Genomic DNA, 20,350 nt, shown 5'->3' on the forward strand with positions numbered 1-20,350 from the left:
AATTGTATAAAAATACCGATTACAGTTTCCATGAAATTTTAATATCATAAACCTCACTATTTGGCATTCTTGCCAGAAAAAAAAGATCAAAATTGAAATGAATGGATTATTAAAGTAGTTGTATATTCATGTAATTGCTTATTTGAATTGCACCTTTAAATAAATGCACATAGCAATTCAAATTTGTAACGTCTAGGATGCAAATTTAGTTATGTGGTGAGACCTGTTTAGTTTAATCTATAGACCCTTTTAGTGTCTGTGTTTTGTTTTTTTTGTGTTTGCTAACAGAGATGATGTTTTCTGTGGGTGGAGCCAAACTGGTGGCAGAAAGGGACGGTAGTAGTGTTGGTGTGAATGCCAAAAAGAAATGTAAAAAGCACTATGTTACAACCCAGCTCGCAGGGGAAAGGGAAGCAACACAAAAAAAACCCCAGATGTTAAAAGGTAAGGCAGTTTATTGCAGCTCCAATGAAGGAAGTCTGGTTAACAAAGCTGAGAACAAACCAAGGAAGAGGGCCGGTGGGTGCTGTTTAACTCAAAAAAACAAATATAACAAAAGGAGGACTCACTCAGAGCTTAACCTAAAATCTATCTAATTGAAAATAAAAGGGAAAATAAACTCTGTCTAATGCAGCTTTTAAAACAAACAACAACAAAACAGCACCCCTGCACCTCGTGTCTCTATACAGGTACATGTCTATGTGTGGATGGAAATGTTTGGAATCACTCACAAAGGATAACAATTTCTAACAACCTGGCCACACTTCAAAGGTTCACAAAAGTCCACAAAAGCTTATGACGAGCAACAAATGTTATCAGTGGGCTAACCAACACAACACAAAGTCATCAAGCAAAAAGGCCAGCTGCCCCCAACAGTCAGCCGCCCGACTGACAGACTGGCAGGGCACTTATAGATGACGGTCTTGATTGAATGGCTGGGATTGGTCCACTGCACCTGTGCCGCACCAATCAGGGACCCAGGTAAGCTGTGGACTGTGCAGGTAGAAACAGCAGAGGCCGCACCAATCAGAATAGAGGAGGTGGAGCTTCTGAGTCCAGTGGAGGTGCAGGCAGCACACAGAGGGAAAAATCAGTGTTGCATACACACACATACACACAATGGAGGTGGAAAGAGCGACGGCCGTATCACACTATGACCGATTTCTTAACCGAGTCATTTTTATATCCATGAGTTTATCACTTCCGTGTAGTGGGGGAAAAAAAAGTGCGTTTGGCTTATTTGAGTTACTTAATTATTAACGTGGTGAAAGTTAAATCATCCTAAGAATTGTAAAAACTTAAGGCTTATTGTCCTTGAATAATAGTTGTGGAGATGTTCCCATATAAAATAATTTAAAGTGGAAGTACAACTTATCAATGTGCTAGCATGCCAGCTCGCGTGCCAGCTAGCTAACGCTGTCTGCTTATGAGCACCTTGATCATAACAAAGTATATTAACTTTCACCACAGCTCCCTTTAGAGAGACCATTGCAAGAAATCCTATAGATGTGCGGTTAGATAGGTTCATCTGCATCCAGGCAGGAAAAGTGAAAGGCACCCTAACATTAGCGATGTAGCTCACTTAGCTAGCTTCCTACCTATGGCTGATCGCTGAGAGCTAGAGACGAACGATGAGCCAGTGTCGGTTCATTAATCTAAAAAAAGAACATGTTTTCTTGTGGTGTCATTTCTAAAATGATCAGTGGTGAAAGTGTGTCTGTTCTATTACAAACAAGGAGTTAATAAACAGAAGACGTTAGTTAGCTAGTTAAAAAGGTGTTTGTTACTTCCACGTTAAATTATATGGGAAAGTCTACACTTGTTTTAACCAAGGACAATAAGACAAATGCCTGCTTAACAAATGTGAGTTTTTACAGTTCCTTATGATAAATTATCTTTCACCACGTCAGTAATGTTGTTCATGTATAATATCGAGATTATAATTAACTGGAGACAAAACTTTACTTTCTACTACTGCGTCCTCTGCGAGAGTTTTCTGTAAAAATGAAGAATGTCTTATTCTGTGTTCCTGGCACAAGAAGACATTTTTATTCCGGGTATCTCAACAGTTTATCTCCAATGTCCACTGTTTTTCTGCCACCAGTGTGTGCACGCAACTACTGTGACGTAACTGTGACATCCACTCGAAATTGGTCTATAAGACAGTAGGACGTTGTTACATGTTTAGAGTTTTATTGGGAAATAACCTAAACTGGAGGCCAGGGGTTGGTGCTGGAGTGAACGCACTGAAAGGTGGGTTATATAAGCTGACAGAATAATGCAGAAGACTGAATGTGTTCAAGTTCAACAGCCGGATACAGGGGCTCATTGAACTTTGTTTTGTAGGTATGGAGGCGAGTCCGACTGTCAGAGGAAACTCTGTAAAAGGACAGAGTGCCAGCCGGACAATCCAGATACACCCCCACCCGACTGGACCGCCATCCCAGTGGGGACACATCCACTTTCTTGTTGCTGTGCGAAACGTAATTGCCATGATTAGAGCAAACCAGACACCAAGACTTGTCACTGTATCCCATCTTGAACCCGTCCATCCTCCCTTTCTTGTCAGCTCCTCTGTATGTGACTCCAACGCTTAAGGGTCCGAAAACCTCGACCTCCCAGTAGCAGCGCCCATCTAGACCCTGTTCACACAGCACCTGCTGGAACCTTGCTTGGTGAGGTGGATATGGCTGCTTGTCTTCCACCCAGGTCACCTTTCTGTTCCCTTCAGAGAGAAGGAGGTTCTTATGGGCTGTGTTAGGGTCCAACGTGAGCTCACAGGCATCTGGAGGTAAGACAGCACTTTATTTAGAGAGTATTCAAACCATTTCTGAATACTTCCCTGGATCTGTGCATCGTTCCTACCAACAAATGTGCAGATACTTACATTTCTTAAAGCCTGGTTTCAACCTTTGACTTCCACCATGTTCAGTGCTGTAGAGAAAAATATTTGAGTGTAAGAACTTTTTTTTTTTCAGAATATTAGAATTTAGTCAGATAATGAGAAATCTCTACTAACAGATATCTGCATATGTATACAGAATCTGGAGGTTACAGGACAAGATTTTGGTATTGGGAGTGTTTTGGTTTCCGTTTCTAGTTCGAGTAGTGTTGACCAATCAAATGCAATTCAGGAATTCATCAGCTATCATCTGGTGACAATTTAGCTTTGTATTACCTTTTTGTTATTAACCCATTTTGTAGCAAAAGCGCCTAAAATGACATACCCAAATTAAAATGAATGAAGCTTCTGAATCGTTCTGACTACATGCATGCATGAGGTCTTGCCAGAAAGAAAACTCCCTTAAGTTTCTTGTGAAAGTGTCAGAAACACTCTAGGTGATACAGAGACAGAGTAATGGGCCTCTGAAGTCAGTAAAAAATGAAGATTTTGCCTAAAATAAAATAAAAAAAAAATGTGTTTCAGGATGAATAACTGTCTGTGGCTTCATCTGAGCAGGTAAATGACACCGTAGGGCTGTAGGCACACTATCAATGAACGTTTGTTTCAAATTTGAAGAAGGTTGCTCAAAGTATGACCATTCTACAGTGTTTTTTCCATGAAAAGATCCAGGCGGAGCTCCAAATGACAAGTCGTTCACTCTGCTTCAAAACAGTACTATCAGTGATCAAACAACACTCAGCCAGCTTCAAACATTGTACCTTATTGAAATCAGGTGTGATTATGATAGCTGATGTTGTTTATGACACAGAAACACTATAAAATATCACCAAATATGAAACGTGAAAGTTATGATCCCACTTTCTAGATGGTATATCTCAGCCAAAAATAGTGGTAGGAGTGAGACTGTTAGCTTTTATAAAACAGCTAAGTCCCTGCTAACAGCTCTGCATATGATCGCGAGTAATCCTTTAACTTCTCCCATCGAAAAACGGCCTGACATGACTTGTCACCACTCATCGCGATTTTGGAATTTGTGTGTTTAGGCTGCTCTGGTGCGAAATCCATAAGAAATAAAAACAAAAAAAAAAAAACGATGTTATTTTTGAAAAGTCGAGAGCTTCCTGAATCCGGCAATACCAAACGTCACATGGTTAGAAGACGTAGTGCGCCTGGGAGATACCATTTAACAGAGGAGGAGGGGAGCGAGGATGTCGGCGTCCTGGCAGAGTTAGAGAGGTTAAATTCATCTGCATGCATATAGGCTATTTGTTAAGAGATCAGCTGAAATTACTGGCGCTCCAGCCCATATTTCTGCTTGCTGCACTGGATCCCCCGAAATATTGGTCATTGCCCTCAGAGGCTTATCAGACCACTGGGTGATGGGTTCAGAGATTGGTTAAGAAGGTACCCACAACTTAAAATAAGTGGGAAGAGTTGCAATATGATGCCAAATGTAAGCAGCAGCTTGAATTTATCGTAAAGGATATTAAGTTAGGGTTGGCCCTTCACTTACACCTCAGCATACTGGATTTGTAACAATAATCCAACACTTCTCAAACACTTCAGCAGGAAAAACAAATAATGTTGTGTCCCGTAATTACTTGAGTATGCTGAGCTTAGATTGTTGATTGTTCTTCAGCTCAAAGAGCAGCTTCTCTCCTGAGTCTCCCGGATGGTTGTAGCTCAGGTCCAGCTTTATTAGATGAGAGGGGTTGCACTGTAGAGCCAAGGCAAGAAAAGCACAGCCTTCCTCCGTGACCTGACAACCTGACAACCTGAGAAAACACAGTGTTTGGTCATCAGCAGTGAATGGCGTGTAGATTTGTACAGATTTCTGAATGACTTGAAAGAGGATAGGCTTAAAATGTTGAGAGGCCCTGAAATGGGATTACTCACTATGGAACTGATTTTGCTGAGATGGCTTGAGTAAGTAAAAAGTAACTGATATTTACTTAAAGGTTTCGAGACATTGAAGCCCTGATTCCACTGAGCAGTGCCGTACAGTTTAGTCCGGTACACTTTTTTTCTGTTTCCGCTGTAAAAGTTGTGGATGGTACCAATGGAACCGCTCTGTACCGTCCCCATTTTGGTCACCCCTCTGTAATGAAATTTTGACCTTACAGTGGCAGTTGATAAAATGTCTGGGGATCATCAAAGTAATTAAGATTAATCATCTGGGGGCCATGAATGTTGATGTAAAATTTCATGGCAATTAATCCGAAAGTTCAGACTATCCAACCAACCTTGCACCTCTAAAGCTACCCACTACTGTGGCTAAAAACAATACAAGGTAGAAGGAAGGTGCTTTTCAATTTGCATACGATGACATGCATAGTTACAACTAGAATAAAGAATTCTAGAGAATTTTAGATGGTAATCACTACACAGCAGCACATAGCTAACACAAATGTTGTTTGCTTGCAGTTGGTTGAGGTAAGTCTATAACTTTATTTACCCATTACCATTGTTTGTTACTGTGCTTTATACCAGTGTCAGTACCTCAGTGTCTCCAATCTGCAGCATTGACTTGACAGGCCATCACAAAGAAGCTCCACTCCTGAGTCTTTCAGGTCATTGTTGCTGAGGTCCAGGTCTCTCAGAGCTGAGTTGGGGTGCTTGAGAGCAAAGGCCAAGTGCTCAACCAACTCTGGAGTCACTTTGCAGTCTGCTAGTCTATGGGTAGATTTTAAAGTTATAATGCTACAATAGACAGTATATAAAGATGGACGACATGACAGCCCATTATAAGTGAAGCCAAAACATCTCGATTGCCCTCTGGTGGCTGGCTGCAGTACAGATCATAAAGTGTGTGTTAGTGTTCGTTTCTCTGAAAAGTTTGGTTTCAAGCAATTATTTAATGTGATAAAACAGGGATTTCACACCATGTTGCCAACTGGTGTACTTGCATTTAATGGCGCTGCTCGCAATTGTTCGGACGGGTGTTTGGACGATCCCTACTGTGTAGACTCTGGCTCTGGAATGATTGCTCAGAATCCAGGATATTTTGGATTCACTAATGGTTAGTTGGGGTGGGAGGGGACACGTTGTCCATCTTTACATACAGTCTGTGAATGCAACACAAAAGAAGCTTTTTTTTGCATACAAACATAAACAGAACTATGGATACAGATATTTAAAACTATTACAAGATACAAGGAAACAATAGGCATTTTTGGACTTCAGGATTTTTTTCCACAGTTCTAACAGCCAAGTTTTAAGAACCTCCCTTTTTGTTGTGTTTGCTTTGCAAGAACAAGTTACTATCATAATTTTTAGAATGCTAGTTTGAGGTTGTTTTTAGCTCCTATTTCTAAGGAAGTAATCGCCCAGCACAAAAGGAGCCATGAGTGAACAAAGTGTACTTTGACTGGTCCAGACAAAAGCGTACGTTGATTGGTTGAACATATCAGCCAATGCACCACCGGCAACTGCCATTTTTAAAAAGCTGTTAACTGTGTAAACAAAAGGAAAACGCAAAAAACAAACAGCTCATAACAAAAAAAAGGAAGAAAACACGGACAAATTGACCTACACTGAAGTCCACACTTTACTAAGCATGTATGCAACAGTAGATTTAAAACGCAATTTTGACTTGTCATAGTGAAAGTAACAGTGCTATACCAACTGCTGGCAGGCTTACAACATGTTACTTCAGCATTCATATTGGCGGTGGAAATGCAAACAGAAAAAGCCCTTGTTACCTACAAAGCAGTACTTGAAACTCTGGCCTTTGCCATTTATTTACAATAACTGGCAGATGACATGTATATTCTGAATTTACCAGGCCATCTTACTGTTTGATTCAAGTTTGATTTTCTAACAAAATATATTAGATATAACAGGGACAGTTTACTTACATGGCCTTGCTGCTGATCCTCACAGCTGGTATCAGCCTCCTTCTGCCTTCGTCTGATGTGTTGTAACTCTTCAAGTCCAACACATCCAGATCATTCTTCGATACCAGCAACATGTAGGCCAATGCAGAGCAGTGCAGTGGAGTCAGTTCTGTTTTTGAACGATCTGATGATTTGAGATATTCCTGAATCTCATCTTTGACTTTGTGATCTCTCATCTCAACCATGGTCTGGAAGAGGTTCATGCAGCTGTCTGGAGAGAGGGCCTTCCTTCGGATGGCTTTGAGGTAAGTCAAGATTTTCTTGTCAGTACCTTGGCTTGGATCTGGTGATGTCAGCAGATCCTGCAGGACTCTGCGGTTTGGTTCTACCATGAGGCCAAGGAGGAATTGCAAGAAGAAGTCCAGGTGGCTGTTTTTCTTCTCCAACACTTTGTCAACTGTCATCTTTACAAGATCAAGTAAAGTATGTTCTTTGTCCTTCAGATCGAGGAAGCTGTCAAGCACTTCTGTGTTGTTGTTTGTGAAACAGTCATAGACAAACAGAGCTGCAAAGAACTCCTGTATGGTCAGGTGCACAAAGAAGAAGACCTTTTTCTGGGAAAAAACTTGTTCCTCTCTAAAAATTGTGTTGCAAAATCCAGAGTAGATGGTTGCCTCTTTTACGTCGATGCCACAGTCTTCCAGATCTTCAGCATAGAAGATGAGATTGTTCTTCTGCAGGTGAACAAACGCAAGCTTGCCGAGTTTCAGGAGAAATTCTCTGTGTTTCTTCAGAAGGCTCTCTTTGTTTTCCTCTGCCTTCTGGTCATATTTTCTGCTTCTGCGTATTGTCTGGGCAAACAGGAAATGTGCCATCATCTCTGTTAGAGTTTGAGGAGTTTCAGCTTTCTCATCTCCTCCTCCAAAGATCTCCTGAAATAACACGGCAGAAATCCAGCAGAAGATCGGGATCTGGCACATGATGTCGAGACTCTGTGAAGAGCGAATGTGTGAAATGATCCTGTCAGCGAGGCCTGGGTCATTTCTAAATCTCTTTCTGAAGAATTCTTCTTTTTGTGGGTCACTGAACCCTCTTATCTCCGTCACCATGTCGATAAAGCCTGCAGGGATCTGATTGGCTGCTGCTGGACGGGACGTTATCCACACGTTAGCATTAGGAAGAAGGTTACCCTGGATGAGGTTTGCTAGAAGATTCCCCACAGATGTCACTTCACTGACTGATGCTAGTGGCTTGTTCTTGAAATCCAGTTGAATTCTGCTTTCATCCAGGCCATCCAGGATCACTACAGCCTTGGCTTTGATTAAATCTTCTGAATTTGTCAGATGGTGGATCGCAGGGTGAAATTCAGTCAGGAGCTCATGTAAGCTTTTGTTATCTGTGCTCAAATTCAGCTCTCGAAGAGCAAGATTGAAAACAAAATCAATGTCCTCGTTGTCTCTCCCCTCGGCCCAGTCAAGAATGAATTTCTGCACGGAAAATGATTTTCCGATTCCTGCAACGCCCTTCGTCAAGACTGTTCTGTTGGGTTTCTCTTGGCCAGGCATAAGTTTAAAGATGTCACTGACATTGATTGAATGTTCAGAAGACTGTCGTTTCAGTTTATGCTTATGGTGCCTCAACTCGTGCTCTGCATGTGGATTTCCAGTCTCTCCAGTGGTAATGTGGAGTGTTGTGTAGATGCATTTCAGATTAGTCTGTTGGTCACTGTGACCTTCGCTCGTAACTGTGAACTGCTTTTGCATTGCTTCCTTAAGATTCTTCTTTGCTTTCAAAAGATGGCTGCCTCCTGCAACAACTGAATGTGGACATTTTTATTCAGATTTCTAAATGGGAAATTTTTGTATCAAATATCTATATATTATCTCAGTTGGCAAAGATCTAACTCATGTATCAATGACTTCCTTTGAATCAAAGGAGTTTCAGTAATACCCAGAACATACACGGTTACACAGAAGCATCAGATTTAAAAATCCAATAAGTCTCTCTGAAGTTCCTTCTTGAGACCATGTCCAACTCTGATAGACTGATCCGCAAACTCATATCTATAATCTATATTATTGGTTCTTCTGGCTTATTTTTATTGAGCTACTCTTTCGTGTGAAAAGCCTCTGCGTATGCCCAGTGTGGAGCATATGTGGAACTACAATTAATAATACGTTTATTTTCCTTTGTAAATTACTTGCAGTATTTAGTATTTCAAACCATAAGCACCATTTTTTTTCTTTGAGCTATGACGAATTATTAATGTATTACTGGTAGGTACTAGTAGCATTAACAATATAAGCAGAACTACAAATATACACGTACACAGGTAAACTTACATGTGTCTTCCTTAGTATCTGTTTGGTGTCCGCCAGTGAAATGGACTGAATCCTCCTTACACTCTGAACCTAACGGCTCCACACTCTGCTGTCTATAAGAACAAATGACAACAAATGGCACCTTAAATCTTGTCAGATGCAGGTAGTCAATGGAAAAATGAGCTGATCTACAGATAGTGCGACAACACAATCCACGTGAGTTCAAAATGTTTCAGTTTGAGCAAAATATTCATGCTTATCTTTGGGCAGCCATTCACACACGCATACATTTCATAAATTGAAAATTACAATAATGTGCATAACAATATATATATGTACAGTACAGGCCAAAAGTTTGGACACACCTTCTCATTCAATGCGTTTTCTTTATTTTCACGACTATTTACATTGTAGATTCTCACTGAAGGCATCAAAACTATGAATGAACACATGTGGAGTTATGTACTTAACAAAAAAAGGTGAAATAACTGAAAACGTGTTTTATATTCTAGTTTCTTCAAAATAGCCACCCTTTGCTCTGATTACTGCTTTGCACACTCTTGGCATTCTCTCCATGAGCTTCAAGAGGTAGTCACCTGAAATGGTTTTCCAACAGTCTTGAAGGAGTTCCCAGAGGTGTTTAGCACTTGTTGGCCCCTTTGCCTTCACTCTGCGGTCCAGCTCACCCCAAACCATCTCCATTGGGTTCAGGTCCGGTGACTGTGGAGGCCAGGTCATCTGCCGCAGCACTCCATCACTCTCCTTCTTGGTCAAATAGCCCTTACACAGCCTGGAGGTGTGTTTGGGGTCATTGTCCTGTTGAAAAATAAATGATCGTCCAACTAAACGCAAACCGGATGGGATGGCATGTCGCTGCAGGATGCTGTGGTAGCCATGCTGGTTCAGTGTACCAGGCAGCCATGCTGGTTCAGTGTACCAGGCATGTGGAATCCATCCGTTCACCTTTTCTGCGTCTCACAAAGACACGGCGGTTGGAACCAAAGATCTCAAATTTGGACTCATCAGACCAAAGCACAGATTTCCACTGGTCTAATGTCCATTCCTTGTGTTTCTTGGCCCAAACAAATCTCTTCTGCTTGTTGCCTCTCCTTAGCAGTGGTTTCCTAGCAGCTATTTGACCATGAAGGCCTGATTCGCGCAGTCTCCTCTTAACAGTTGTTCTAGAGATGGGTCTGCTGCTAGAACTCTGTGTGGCATTCATCTGGTCTCTGATCTGAGCTGCTGTTAACTTGCCATTTCTGAGGCTGGTGACTCAGATGAACTTATCCTCAGAAGCAGAGGTGACTCTTGGTCTTCCTTTCTGGGTCGGTCCTCATGTGCCAGTTTCGTTTGTGGCGCTTGATGGTTTTTGCGACTCACTTGGGGACACATTTAAAGTTTTGCAATTTTCGGACTGACTGACCTTCATTTCTTAAAGTAATGATGGCCACTCGTTTTCTTTAGTTAGCTGATTGGTTCTTGCCATAATATGAATTTTAACAGTTGTCCAATAGGGCTGTCGGCTGTGTATTAACCTGACTTCTGCACAACACAACTGATGGTCCCAACCCCATTGATAAAGCAAGAAATTCCACTAATTAACCCTGATAAGGCACACCTGTGAAGTGGAAACCATTTCAGGTGACTACCTCTTGAAGCTCATGGAGAGAATGCCAAGAGTGTGCAAAGCAGTAATCAGAGCAAAGGGTGGCTATTTTGAAGAAACTAGAATATAAAACATGTTTTCAGTTATTTCACCTTTTTTTGTTAAGTACATAACTCCACATGTGTTCATTCATAGTTTTGATGCCTTCAGTGAGAATCTACAATGTAAATAGTCATGAAAATAAAGAAAACGCATTGAATGAGAAGGTGTGTCCAAACTTTTGGCCTGTACTGTATATATATATATTTTTTACAGAATATATTCAAATTACCTTTGCATCTCTTCAAGACCAAAAAAGAGTGGTTCGCACATGGATCTATCGCTCTTCAGAGAGATCCAGTCGGGACCTGTGGGCTTAGTTGCACTCATCTGTGAACTAAGAAAAGATAATCTATTAAAAAACAAGCAAATGACCTTTATTAAAAAACTGTCTGATATTTCTATGCATGAGCTGCATGTGTTAAACATTCATTGACATTTGGTTAATATACATACTAGTAGCCTATGTTAGACGACCTGCTGGATGAAGCAAGGCACTAATGATAAGTTAATGCAGTCAACTCGAATAGTCTGATGCTGCTGCTAAATGATAAAAAAGGTGACTGTGGATCTGTAAAAAATCGGATGAAAGTCAGAATATTGTGTCACATCATCTCATACATACATAAATATGTAGATCCCAGGGGACATTTTTTTGTATTTGAGAGCCATTTAAATGTGTAATTTGTGGTTGATTTTATTTAGCTGAACTATTAATATTGTATATGTGATTCATTGAACAATCCATGTACTGTGGTCTTTTAGATCTGCCTTAATAAGTTATTTATTTTATATGTTAGTACTGTACCATGGACCTTCCCTGTGTCTGGAATAAAGGTTGATTGATTGATTGATTGATTGATTGATTGACTGACTGATTGTTTGACTGATTGTTTACAGAATCTGAATCTCACTCTGAGATACTGTTGTTGTTCACAAACTAAAGAAATGAGAGATCATTTATGTTTTTACTGAATATTTGAAGCAGACTGTAACACCAACATATTCTCATTTTGACCTCGTCACATATTGAAGTTTGGCTGTGGACTTTCCACGTCCACATACGACATGCAAGGTACCCTGGGTGCGTTGATTGTTGACCTTCTAGGACACAGTGGCAAGATCTCTTCTTTCAAGATACACTTCTGTTTTCACTGGAAATTTGACATTTACATACAGTCTCTTTCAAAATAAACGCACTATGTCGGTACAAAACCGCAAATTGACTTTTTTTTCAACAACAAAAACACTTTTAGGTTTAGGAAAAGGCAACAGGCTTATGCTTTGGAATGTAACGGGACGCGAACACCGCCCTCTAGGGTCAAAGTTGGTGTTTGTTGGATCCATGCACCACCACTCCCACACGCCCCTCTTGGACATTCTCTACCTAAACTTTCGTCCTTGTCCTCCCCCCGGACGCCGTTAAACTACAATGGCAATCGGCCATCTATCATGCTGACGTTAAAGGACTCCTTTTTTCGTTGGTTTCTGATGCTGCGAGTCACTGCCCAAGCGCTGGATTTCAACGGCTTCTGAGTGAGACCGGGCTCGTAAAACCATATCAATTACTTTGTTGCAATTCTATGCTCGTAAATTAAAAAATTTTACATTATAACTAATTTGTCATATCATCAAGAAAAAATACCCTGAAATAGCGTCATATTATTTTCGGGCCATAATCGCCAAGCCCTAATACGCACAGGCAGTATTGTGTATTTTAGTTGAATGCACCACACACTGCAAAAAGTTAAAGGTTGAAGCTTAAATGGAGTAAAATACAGTACACTCTGATAATGGAAGGAACAAAGTGTCTGGAGCACTGAAGCAGCATTTTATACAGGCAAAATGTCGACATCTGCTGGACATCTTTAGGTACTGCAAAAAAAAATTACACGTCCTGCATGTGCGACTTGAAGTTGCTGATCATCATCGAGATACTTTAAACCCCAGCCCACCTATTGATGATCAGGTGAACTCTGTAGCCTATCAGTACCTGACAGACGGCTCGCTGCAGGAGCCCATCGGCTCCTCGAAGGAGTCATTCGACGATAAAGAGGCGTCAGCTCGTTTCCTCTTGCTCTCAGCCATCACTGTTCAGTTTTCAATAGGTCTGTAAAGGACACAAATGTTTATATGGACAAGTTGCTGCACATTAAGAGCTGTTTTTCAGTCGGTTTACCATCTTTCCTTTGTTTGCTGTGTAAATTCTGCGTCTGCTTAATGACAGGAATATGGAGGAAGGGCGTGTTTTCTCCACAGACTGTCCTCCGCACTTGCTGCCCAGTATAAATATATTGGAAGCTTATGACTGAAACAAGTCGGAGTTTGTTCTAATTTTAATTGTTTAACTCCGACTTGTTTCAGTAATACGCTCACAGCACCCTGCACAGCGCCGCAAATGTGGCAGGCCACAGACGCACATGTGGAGGTGGGTCACAGAGACGGAAATAACCGCAAACTACACGAACCTGGCAACTTGTGACACTTGATAGATATGATCGGAGGAATCATAAGTAGCCTACTTACTTTAATGTCTTCGTTTTCTTCGGAGCAAATGAGCTGTAGTCGTCTCGCAGCAGCACGAGCACAAAGAATGACGAGCACATCCAGGAAGTTACTTTCACTTTTGATGTAATCAGATAGACAGGATGTAACTGCGGTGGTTGAATGTAACGAAGTACATTTTCTCAAATGCTGTATTCACTAGTATTTTACTTCAGTGTTTCGATTTATTTATGCTATTTTTCACTTCTGCTCCACTAAATAGATACTGTTCTTTCACTGCACTGTGTGACTGACAGCTGCAGTCACTTTACAGATGACAGTTTCTCATCCCCTTTTTGTCCAGTGAAAACCATGCATCTCCAGATGTGTTGATGTTGAATGTTTGTGATAAACTGAAGGATGAAGTGTTCCTTTTATGTTCAGAAAATCGCCCCTTCTTTTTAAGCTAAATCAACAAATTAAAAACTCTCTGGGATCAGTTTGAAAAGTCGTTGTCACAAAGCTGAAAACAGGCTCTTTGTCTGACTTATTAGATATACATGGTTCTCACAGGACAGTCACACTGCTAACATATGATGATCTTGTAGAATATGATGCATTGCTGTAGATTAAACTCCCCAACAGTAAAGAAAGGAGTTAAAATGCATCACAGGCATTAATGCAGCAGGAATATGAATCCAGAAACATCAGACAGAGAAACACAGAGAAATACAGTGTGGTTTGCTTCAGGACAGGATCTGAGTCAGTGAATTATTTACAGTGAGTCTACAGAAAACATACAAATGTAGATGATGATATGGTGACATCTAGTGGAGGGAAATAGTCACAACTATTGAACACATGTACAGTGACGACAGACTGCGAAGCAGGATTTGGAGTTGGCAAGGTAACTTCAGGGTTAACTCTGGGTTTTTTGACCATGACAAACTACCTCAACAGCAAGAGGCTTATTACCTTATTACCTCTCTACATTTTAAATCTGCTTACATATCATACTAGCGTTCACAGCACACGTTCATCAGACAAAATACTATTAACCACTCCTTCAACAAGAGCAGAACTTGGTAAAACAGCTTTCTCTTCATATGCACCATACGCCTGGAATGAACTCCAAAACACCTTAAATCTGGAATCACTTCCACTTTTCAACATATTTAAAAACCTTTTAAAATCAACCATTACTGAACAGTGTCACTGCTTCTCACATGGTGCCTTTCAATAGTATGTCTGTTTTACCTTGTGCCTTACTGAGTGTAATGTGTTCTCATTGACTTTGTGTTCTAGTGGTTTTAGTATGTGTCCATTGTCTTTTGTGTACTTGTAACTTTTGCTACCAGTCTTGGCCAGGACTCTCTGGAAGAACTCAATGGGACCCTTACTGGTTAAATAAAGGTTAAATACAATCAATAAAAATTGGATTTACTAGTCCATACCCATTGAGTGCACAGCATACCATACCATGACTTAGTCATACAGCCACAGGGGGAGCCACAGCGATCGGTCACATTTTAGCCATTTTGAAGCATTTTTCTGTTGTTATAGCGCCACCCAGTTGCCAATTAGAGTTAAATTTCTCCAGTCACCTTGAGGCGTCCTGTTCTACATATCTACCAAGTTTAGTAAAAATCCATATGGCGGTTAGGCCTAGATAAGAAATGAGCTCTCTAGCGCCCCCATTTTGTTTGATGGGGTCAATAATGGAGGGGTCCCCTCAGATTATGTGTGGTCATATGCCTACAAAGTTGCGTGGTGATGGGTGAAACCCTTGAGATGTTCTACACCTTTATGTGATGAGCCACGCCCTCCGCAATATTCATTGCCTTATAGAAGCTCAGTTTTAGGAAGTTTTCCAACTTTTGCCAAGAGGGAACTTTAGATATTGGTCCCTAGATTATGTTCACCCAGTTTCATGCAGATCGCTCAAACTTCCTAGGAAGAGATCCATTTGAAGTGTTTTTCAAAAAATTCAAAATGGTGGAAAATCTATATAAGTGGAAGTTATGGGTTCTTGAGGCAAATGTGTTCCTCATGAGGAGAGGCATCTCTGTGCAAAGTTTCATGTCTCTACGACATACGGGGCATGAGATATGCCCATTCAAAGTTTGACATTTCAATCAGTTGCTATAGCGCCCCCCTTTGGCCAATTGATGTAATATTGCTTCATTGGCATCCTCCCATGACCCTCTACCACTGTGCCAAATTTCACATGGATTGACCAAGTCAGTGAGGAGAAAAACGTGGAACAGACACACAGACAGAGTTTTCATCATAGTATTTGTAAGACACTCTTGAAACATTGCCTCCGAAAGGACTGCATGATGATTTCCCTCTCAGTGTCTTCCTGTGATTCTGTATATACTTAACATTCTTTGAAAATGTCTGACATTTGTTTTCTGTAAATTGTCTCCTGAGTACTTTTCTTTTTAAAAGAAAGATTTGCTCAGGCGTCCTTGCTCACCTCCATATATTCGTGTATACATGTTGATATGTGCACGTTATCAGGTTCATTTACCAATGTGACCAGGGCCCTATTTCAGAAAGCAGGATTAGTGATAACTCTGAGTATGTTGAGCCTGAGATGCAGCGTAAATGATGAGTTATAATGAAGCCCGACCTGTGAACTTGTGTTTGATATTGGCACCATTAAGTCATGTTTAATGTGTTATAGGTCAAACTTTACAGCACTTCTCAGGAACCCTCCGCCCTTAGTGTTTTGTACATGGCCTCTGCATGAAGCCTACACACAACTAGAAATCAGCCCTTAGTGGTGCAGACACCATGAATATCCACAGCTGTGTGTGACGACAGCTGCTCTGTTGGAGAACCTCCGATGCTGATGTGACACACTTGGTGACACAGCACTTCCTCTTGCTGTTCTTCATGTCGACAGGTCTAATGAGTCGAGGAGACTGATTTACAGAATGATGTTTAAATGAAGCCTAGTGATCCATTTTCTTTACTTCCTGACCCCACTAGATGGAGCTCTTCATTCAACAAAGGGTTGAAAGCAGTGAACTGCATTTCCTTGAGCCTTTTTCTGTAATCCAAGAGCGCCATCTAGTGGGCTCAGACAATAAAGACAAATAGCTCCTGAGGTTTCATCTGGTCATCACTAGTGTCCACATCCAGAAAGTGAGGCCTGTGAACGTGCACACGGTTTCACAGTGACCAAGATGTATGAAATGGAATCAGGAGTAGTCTTTGAGCTTACAAAGATGTTGAATGAAGGCATACATTCAGGGACAACATCAGGTCTACACTCACCATTTCGTCCAGTTCTCAGAATCTGTCCATGACAAATATTATATACCAAGTTGATCCATTCATCAACACTCAGCCATATCTTTTCTTTCTTCCATGCCTCTCTCTCCATACGCTCTCAGAAATATTTGAAGTAGGTGTTGATTTAGGATGCAAAATAATAATCATCCTAATAACAGAGACTGTTGAGGAGTCCCAAAGCTCGACTCTCAGCAGAGTCTCAAGTCTCTGTGTTACTGTCAATAAATAATTTCCCATGAGTCAAAGGGGGGGAGGTGCCAACAGAGAGGAACAGCGAAAGTGAAAGTGTAAAGTCAGTGGTGTGTTCAGACTCCATTTTAAAGTGCACAGAGCAGTGAGAGGAAGACAGGTCGTGTGAGACACGGTGAGTGTTGATGTTTATTCATTGTTTAGTGTGTTCTAGGGGAGAGTAGGGTCGGTTGGGTCAGTGCCACATCTTCACAGCTTCATCATCACACTTGCTTTTACCACCACCATCATCTGACGCTGTTTTTACAACCAGGCTTTTCCTGTTGAACACGAGGCCTGCGCGCAGCTACGGATCTGCGCGCTCCGGTGCTTCAGGCGCGCTCTTGTGTCAACTCTTTGAATGTGCGTCACAGTGAAAAGCTCTAGTGAGCAGCGGCACTTTATAGACACACAGAGAGAAAAGGGGGACTCTGCCGAGGGATTGTGGCGCAGTTTTGTTGGATAGGAAGATGTTGAGTGTACAGTCAGCTCTCCTGCTCTTTGTTACACTGAGTTTTGGTTTCCGCCCTCAGATCAGATCAGTGCACGGACACTCCCTAAACTTTAGGCTCGTTGGAGATGAAGTGAGCCTTGCCTGGAGAGTTCCCAGCAGCCTTCAGTCTGTACAGGAAGTCACAGGAACACTCACATCCTGTCAGATATGATGGTGATTTATTCAAATATAATCAGACTCATATATCAGTTTGTTCTCAGTCTCCAGTTGTTTTAATTCTGATAGATTGATTTAGTAAAATGCTTTACAGGCGATCTGTAGTTTATGTTCATGGTTCAACCTCCATTTGACATGAATTCTCCTGTAAATCAGCATCATATCAGTTTGACCTGTCCCTCAACTACACAGGCTGAATAAACTGTGTCTGACTATAAGCTTCATGTTTGATACAAGACAACAGCTTTCATTAAAGATCAGTCAGATACAGTCAGGGCTTCACATCTGTACACATGTTAGTTTAACCCTGTAAAACCCACTGTTGCAAATTTACAACATCACTTTTAACAATTCTAAAAAAAGGCCTGCAAATGTTTTTTTCCCTCAAGACCAAATTTACATAGTTAATGGGTCCTATCGTTTGTCCTCACAATGCTATTGGATAGAAGAAGTGTTTATAGGTCTGGTCATCTGGCCATGAACTCACTCTACCTGCAAACTTCCTGTTGAGCTCATCTCCTTTTTTTGCATGACTGGATTTGTCAGGATTAAAGTAAGTAAAATTCCTTAATTTTTTTTTTGTGTGTGTTTATTACAATGTCTAGAACGTGTACATATTTAGTTATTTTGGAAAACATTCATCAAATTTGATTTACAGCTTGTTATGTCTATGTTGTAATTCTACAATGGGTCAGTGTGGTAGTCAAAATAGCCTGTGCTCCTCCTTACACATTACATAAGGTCACTGCACTTCTCACATGGTCACAAATTGAAAAAAAAAAATGTAGAAGAAATTTAAAGTATTAGATGATTCATTGTAACGAAGCTCTAAATGTGCTTTTCTGTTAAATTTTTACTTAGTTTAGCTTAGACCATAATTAAACACATGAATAAATTGTATGGGGTATTTGAAACTCCAACATCTATAGCAGTATTTGAAACTCCCTGTATCTTTGTAGTTTTTTGTTTGTCTTTTAACTTCTAAATGATCCTGAGCTGTTTTTCTCAGTGTTGCCCAAGCAGCAGTTTGTAGCATTAGGAGATAGAAAAACAGGTTCTGAATGTTCTGGATTTGTTGGGGGGATGCCTGTTGCACTGTTCAGGGACAGGTGCGAATGGTCTTGAATGTGAACCTGTAAGTGCTCTGGGGGGATGCATGTGTTCCTTTCGTGATTCAGTAACATCTAAAGAACTGCTTTGCCCATCACTACACCAAAGTGTAACAACATCAGCTGGTTCAAACTAACTGATGAACAGAGACTAATACAAAAGTGGTAAAGTGAGCTCAGCAGTGTGACATCATGTGGTATATAATATATATTTAAACAAGAGTTTAAACTGGAGAAGGATCTGTGGCATGAAAACAAAAAAGGCTGTTTGTAACTTTAGAGTAAATAACACCAGAAGTCCTGAAGTCAGTGAAGATGTGACGGGCTGGACAGAAACCAGAGGATCTGTAACCTCTGTGATGATGATGATGATGACGATGATGATGGTGTGGGACATGAGTTTCATATTCAGTTTGAATGTCAGAATGAAGCTCAATGACTTCCAGAGAAAGGTATTAGCAAAAGTATTATTTGAACCGTCCATCTAAAGTCATCTGTTAACTGGGTGTTTTGTCTATAGGACGTTCTTCCTCTGTTTGAGTAACATTGGTTGTACTTTGGCCACGCCGTGTGCCATCCTTCTGTTATTGTATGTAATGTGATATGGTCTTGAAAATGAAAATAAGAAACTGAATGTATTTGCCATCATCCAGAGGTTTTATCACCTTAACTGGGATCAGTGGACCAACAGTATCTCTTTAGCCCATGAATTTAACGATCCAATGCCTGTTGCATTGTTCAGGGACAGGTGCGAATGGTCTTGAATGTGAGCCTGTAAGTGCTCTGGGGGGAAGCATGTGTTCCTTTTAGTAAGATAAGTACAGAGCATAATAGGCCAGCCAGACAGTATTGTTTGAATGTAGTAAACAACATTGAAAGTGACGGAGGAAAAAGTTTTGTAAATATATTTTTTTTCCAATATTTTTATTTATAAATGCTTATTCATAAAACTATGATTGTTGTGTGATTATTACTCATGATATATACTGTTATGGGGCTAAGTAAGAAATCAACCCTGCAAATGAATACTTAAATGTTCTGTATATCTGTTCAGGCAAAGTGAGTACAAACACAGAAGTTCTGCTCCCAACTATGCCCAACGTTGCAAATTTACAACATTTCCCTAAAAACTTACTAAAATGTAAAAAATTTGAAAACTCTTTGATTTCTACATCAGAGGCCTCCTAAAACAGTATCTGAGAGGGAAAAAAAATATGCTCATTTTTTTCTATATCTGGGTCTTACAGGGTTAAGAATGACCACCAGTCTGTGTGATGTTAAATACTTCAATAATTCAAATACACTGTGTATGTGTGTTACAGTTCTCTCAGATTTGGGAAGATGGCTGATTTGGAGGCAGACAGGGACAGATCAGAGTGTCCAGTGTCCAGCTGTCTGTCTATGAAGAGTGACTGGTCCATGGATAAACCTCCAGACTTCAGTAATGAACCTGGACCCTCAGACACAAAGTAAGAGACTGTTTCTACTGTAAACTGACCTGAAGACAAAACTGCTTTTCTTTTTGTTTGTTTTTATTTATATTTATAGTGTGGGTATTTGGACAGGCCCTAACTTCCGTGCCCCCCGTACAGATAAACATCAACCCTTTGCCTTAAGGCTCAGCTCCCTTTTCATCACAACTGTCTGGCGCTGCACCTGCATCACTGCACGCAGCACCAAAGTGCCTGAGGTCCATTTTACCCTCATTGGTGAACAAGACCCAGAAACACTTGAACTCCTTCACTTTGGACAGTAACTCTCTCGTATGGGTCGGAGAACTTGTTGTGAT

General features: G+C 40.7%; 1 protein-coding gene and 1 pseudogene across 1 annotated transcript; one reads left to right on the top strand and one right to left on the bottom strand.

The window, feature by feature from the left end:
- Window positions 1-437: 437 nt before the first annotated feature.
- On the bottom strand, window positions 438-13,395 carry LOC125884155 (protein NLRC3-like). Its single transcript, XM_049568971.1, has 9 exons — window positions 13,294-13,395; window positions 12,761-12,877; window positions 11,000-11,104; window positions 9,084-9,175; window positions 6,763-8,557; window positions 5,405-5,578; window positions 4,507-4,680; window positions 2,888-2,934; window positions 438-2,785 (listed from the first exon to the last, which is right to left on the bottom strand). Exons 2-9 carry the CDS (start codon window positions 12,853-12,855, stop codon window positions 2,259-2,261), a joined length of 3,009 nt encoding a protein of 1,002 aa, XP_049424928.1. The 5' UTR covers window positions 12,856-12,877; window positions 13,294-13,395; the 3' UTR covers window positions 438-2,258.
- Window positions 13,396-16,822: 3,427 nt separating this feature from the next.
- Window positions 16,823-20,350, top strand: part of LOC125884152 (NACHT, LRR and PYD domains-containing protein 12-like) — an 88,426-nt pseudogene continuing 84,898 nt past the window's right edge.

This window comes from Epinephelus fuscoguttatus, linkage group LG23, assembly GCF_011397635.1.
Source record: "Epinephelus fuscoguttatus linkage group LG23, E.fuscoguttatus.final_Chr_v1".
In the NCBI taxonomy this organism is placed as follows: Eukaryota; Metazoa; Chordata; class Actinopteri; order Perciformes; family Serranidae; genus Epinephelus; species Epinephelus fuscoguttatus.